The sequence below is a fragment of the Peromyscus leucopus genome, chromosome 1, assembly GCF_004664715.2.
Source record: "Peromyscus leucopus breed LL Stock chromosome 1, UCI_PerLeu_2.1, whole genome shotgun sequence".
Lineage (NCBI taxonomy): Eukaryota > Metazoa > Chordata > Mammalia > Rodentia > Cricetidae > Peromyscus > Peromyscus leucopus.
The window spans coordinates 77,946,550-77,951,272 of NC_051063.1; the positions used below are offsets into that span (position 1 = coordinate 77,946,550).

The following is a 4,723-nucleotide window of genomic DNA, read 5'->3' on the forward strand; positions in this document are numbered from 1 at the left end:
AGTGGGGGTAACAGAGTTCCGCCCCATCTCCACCCGCCTTGGTTTTGGAGAACAGCCAGTCTTAGTACTCCTGCCATTCCCTCCCACTGGGGATGCACCAGATCTCCAGCTCAAAGTCCAATTCTGCATTCCCCACATTGCAACACCCACACAAAGACCCCCACCACTGTGCACCGAGGAGGAGAGGCTCAGAATCTCAGAATCAGGTGAGTGGCAGAGTGGGGTGGCCACCGTTGCCCTGCCCAGCTACAGGTTCCAATATTCTTCCAGGGCCAGCTACTTCCTACACCTTGATTAGTCTATCTGACCCCTGCCTGGGCCTCTAGCCTCTCTGTTCTTTCCCCACACACACTCCACCTCAGAAGAGCTTGTCTGAGGCCCCCCTCCCCCTCTCTTTCTTGGCTGGTTTTAGAATGCTTTTTAGTAGAAAATCTCTCCCTGGCCTAAAACACTCTTAGTAACTAAACTGGTTATGCTCGTCTCAGAGCAAGAAAGGCATCAGGTCTGGATGGTGTGGGGGATTTCTGAAGGTAACAGAAAGCTCAAGGAAGAAAAGTGAGGAGAGACACCCATGCCGCAGGGGCCGACCTTCCAGCTGCACCAGGGAGGTATAAGAGACACATGGCCGGTGCTCAAAGTTTCCTGAGTACATGCTGGAATCTTCCCCCAAAATGTCAAACCCTGTATTGATTCTACCTCAGAGTGCTTTAATGTCTGGACTATGCTTGGGCACCCGGGACATGCAAAGTTCTGCAGGCGAGCAGTGATGTAGCCACAGTAGTGACCTTTGCTGGAGTTAGACTTGCCTCTGATCCCAGGTCTACCTGCCACCTCAGTGAGCTGCCAGAGCCTCAGGATCCCAATCTTTTTTTTTTTTTTGGGGGGGGTGTTTCGAGACAGGGTTTCTCTGCGTAGTTTTGTGCCTTTCCTGGAGCTCACTTGGTAGCCCAGGCTGGCCTTGAACTCACAGCGATCCACCTGGCTCTGCCTCCCGAGTGCTGGGATTAAAGGCGTGCGCCACCACCGCCCGGCAGGATCCCAATCTTAAAGCAAGAATTCAGCACAGAATTATGAACTTGTTGGAAAAGTGAGTCTTATATTCTGTTCTCAATGCAGCAACATGGAGTTGATTGAGGATTTCTCCCGTCCACCACTGGTGCCTGTGAAGGGCATCCCACTCATCAAATACTTTGCAGAGACTATTGGGCCATTGCAGAACTTGACAGTCTGGCCTGATGACTTGCTTATCAGCACATACCCAAAGTCTGGTGAGCAGGGTGTTATTAAATGGTGCCTTTGTGGGTTGGGCCAAGGTACCCTGGTGGGTGAGGGAGACAGCTACACAGACACAGCTGCTGTCTGCAGCATGGAGCGGCGGAGAGTTAATCACACCATGCAGATACATGTCCATGTGGAAAGCTTATTACTAAAGGGAGAGAGGGAAGAGAGAGAGAGAGAGAGAGAGAGAGAGAGGGAGAGAGAGAGAGAGAGAGATGCATGCTACACAGCACCAATGTTATGAAATGACGTGTGGGAGGCCTTGGTGGGTTGGCCTAGGTGCCCCAGTGGGTGAGAGAGACACACCATGCAGAGACTGCGGAGGGCTGCAGCTGTGGTTGCAGCATGGAGCAGTGAAAAGTTACACCATGCAGACAAATGTCCAGGTGGAAAGTTTATTATTAAAGGGAACAAGGCGGGAGTGGGGGGAGAAGGAGGTGAGCACTACCTTTGGCAAAAGGGAGGAAAGAGAGAGAATGAAGAGGGAGGAGTTTTTTCTTAAAGGAGACTTTAATAAAATGACGTCAGGATACTGGGCAAGTCTCTAAGGGGTGGGTGCCCAAGGGGGAGGCTCAGAATACTAACACAACTGTTTTCCTAATGTCCTATAGACCTCACTTTGGCAAGCAGGTCCAGAATCTGGGCCCTCCTCACCTCTTGTTCACTTCTTTCCAGGTACTACCTGGATGAGTGAGATCCTGGACATGATCTACCAGGACGGCCAACTAGAAAAGTGTCGCCGGGCCCCCATCTATGACCGGGTGCCCTTCCTTGAGTTCAAATGCCCAGGAGTTCCCTCAGGTATGAGCACTAGGGTGCTAGACACAAGTGGAGAGAGGTAGGACCTCTTAACAAAGTTCTCTGTTCAACTGTAGGTCTTGAATCTTTGGAAGAGACACCAGCCCCACGGCTCCTCAAGACGCATCTGCCCCTGTCCTTGCTTCCTCCGAGTCTGCTGAATCAGAAGATCAAGGTAAAAACAAAAACAAGAAAGACCAGTTATGATGGATCCTTCCAGCATTTGGGAAATAGAGGCAGAAGGATCACAGTAAGTTCAAGACCAGTCTGAGCTGTATCTCACTGTTTCAGGAAGACAGAGGAAAAGAAAGGAAAGGAGGGAGGAAGGGAAAGAGGGGGACACAGGGAGAGAAGGGGGGCTAAGGGGAGAGTATTCAAGGGCTCCTGGGATCATCCTACCCTTGATCTGTTCTGCTGGGAATTGTGGGACTACTCAAGCCCTGTTTCATCTTGGATGGACGATCTCTGGCTGTCACTCTGGCAGGGCTCAGGTAACAAGGAAAATGAATTCTTCAGTGTAAGCTACAGAAGCTCACAGGACAGAGATGGAGGGGAAGGTGGAACTCTGACCTACCACGTGGATGTGTTGACAATAAAGGAGTCAGATAAAATATAGTTCATGGAATAGTCAGGACTCTGGCATCAAAGGTGAAATCTTAGGTCAGTGGTGCCCATACCATGAAATCTCAACAAGTCAACTTCTAGTCCTGTGTTCTCTTCTGCCTTCCCCAAAAGAAGTGCTGAGAGTCCCCAGTGCTAGAAAGTATGGCACCTCACTGGGTCCTGTGAAGGGTAACAGGACAGCAGAAGGAACCAGAACTAGGGAATCCTCTGTCCCTGCAGGTGATCTACATTGCTCGAAATCCAAAGGATGTGGCTGTCTCCTATTATCATTTCTACAATATGGCCAAGGTGCACCCTGAGCCAGGCACCTGGGAGAGCTTCCTGGAGAACTTCATGGATGGGAAAGGTGAATCTGAGTCTGTAGTCAGGAGGGGGCTGGACCCAGGAGCAGAGCTGGAGCTAACAGGCCTGTGTCTGTGCCGTCTTGTCCCCAGTGTCCTATGGGTCGTGGTTCCAGCACGTGAAGGAGTGGTGGGAGCTGACACACACCCACCCTGTTCTCTATCTCTTCTATGAAGACATGAAGGAGGTGAGGCTGCCTGCTACCACCTCCTTCTGGGTCCCACAGGCAGGACCCTCAGGAACCTGGTCCTGTCCTGGCCCTGAGCCCCATCCCTATCCCAGCCCCACCCCAGACAGCACCTCCCATCTTACCTCCTGACTCAGGACCTCAGCACAGCTCAGCAGAGAGCATGCTCAGCCCTTATCTTGGAGTAGGTGTCAGTCATGTGCCAGGACTGACGTGGTAGCTTGCTGATCTTGCTTCTCCCTGTTCCAGAGGTGCCAAGTCTGGGCACCAGTGATCAAAGTCTGTCCCTGTCCTCTCCAGAATGAACCCAGAGATCATGCCAAGTTGGCAGGGTAGGAAGCTACCTACTTTGCCCCAGGGAAAGAGGCTCAGACTTAAGACACAGAGAGTCAAGAGGTCCTCAGTGGAAAGGCATAGATAGCTTCCTGTCACATCACAGAGGTGCCTTCCCTTATCCCAATGAGCATCATCAACCTCCACTGAAGAATTCTTCTGTGCTCCAGGACCCCAAAAGGGAGATCAAGAAGATTCTGGAGTTTTTGGGGCACTCCCTGCCTGAGGAGACTGTGGATCTCATTGTTCACCACACATCCTTCAAGAAAATGAAGGAGAACCCCATGGCCAACTACACCACCCTCTCCTCTCACCACATGGACCACTCTGTTTCCCCCTTCATGAGGAAAGGTGGGTCTCGGGAAGGATGGGGATTGAGGGATTTGGAAAGCTACCAAAGCCACCTGAGCCTCCTCTGGGATTGTCACTCCGTCTTTCTTCTGTCCCTCCCAGGCGTTGCTGGGGACTGGAAAAACACCTTCACTGTGGCCCAGAATGAGCGTTTTGATGTTCAGTATGCTGAGAAGATGGCAGGTTGTGACCTCATCTTTCGCTGGCAGGTCTGAGTGACAATATGACTAATCACCCCAGAGAACTGTGGACACCACCATAACACCTCCTTGGGCATAAATGAGCCATGTCTTCAACCTACCCCTCCATTACAAGTCAAGGGGAGAACCTAAGCTGCAAGACTAAAGACCAACGAAGACAAACCCTGAGTTTACAAAGGACTGGGAGTTGCTGGGCGGTGGTGGTGGTGGTGGTGGTGGTGGTGATGGTGGTGGTGGTGGTGGTGGTGGTGGTGGTGGTGGTGGTGGTGGTGCACGCCTTTAATCCCAGCACTTGAAAGGCAGAGGCAGGCGGATCTCTGTGAGTTTGAGGCCAGCCTGGGGTACCAAGTGAGTTCCAGGAACGGCGCAAAGCTACACAGAGAAACCCTGTCTCGAAAAACCAAAATAAATAAATAAATAAATAAATAAAATAAATAAATAAAAAGGACTGGTAGTTCGTTCAATGTTATAATGCCTGGCTGGCCTGTCAGGTCCTGGCTAGAGAACACCAAAAAGGAAAAAAAAAATTTTTTTAATGCCACAGGCATAATATGGAGAATTAAGGACATCCTAAATGCTCTAAACACAAAAGGTGAGGTGTGGTGGCAGA

The 4,723-nt window shown here is 50.9% G+C and overlaps 1 protein-coding gene across 2 annotated transcripts; it reads left to right on the forward strand.

Moving 5' to 3' along the window:
* LOC114704327 (sulfotransferase 1A1) lies at positions 1-4,327 on the forward strand. 2 transcript variants are annotated; one of them, XM_028885484.2, is made up of 8 exons: positions 1-206; positions 1,117-1,268; positions 1,954-2,079; positions 2,154-2,251; positions 2,920-3,046; positions 3,135-3,229; positions 3,733-3,913; positions 4,016-4,327. In XM_028885484.2, exons 2-8 carry the CDS (start codon positions 1,121-1,123, stop codon positions 4,126-4,128), a joined length of 888 nt encoding a protein of 295 aa, XP_028741317.1. In that variant the 5' UTR covers positions 1-206; positions 1,117-1,120; the 3' UTR covers positions 4,129-4,327. The 2 variants fall into 2 exon arrangements, with proteins under 2 accessions (XP_028741317.1, XP_037066515.1); XM_037210620.1 differs by lacking the exons at positions 1-206; positions 1,117-1,268 and adding an exon at positions 1,457-1,664 and having other exon boundaries at positions 4,016-4,225.
* The last annotated feature ends 396 nt before the right edge of the window (positions 4,328-4,723 follow it).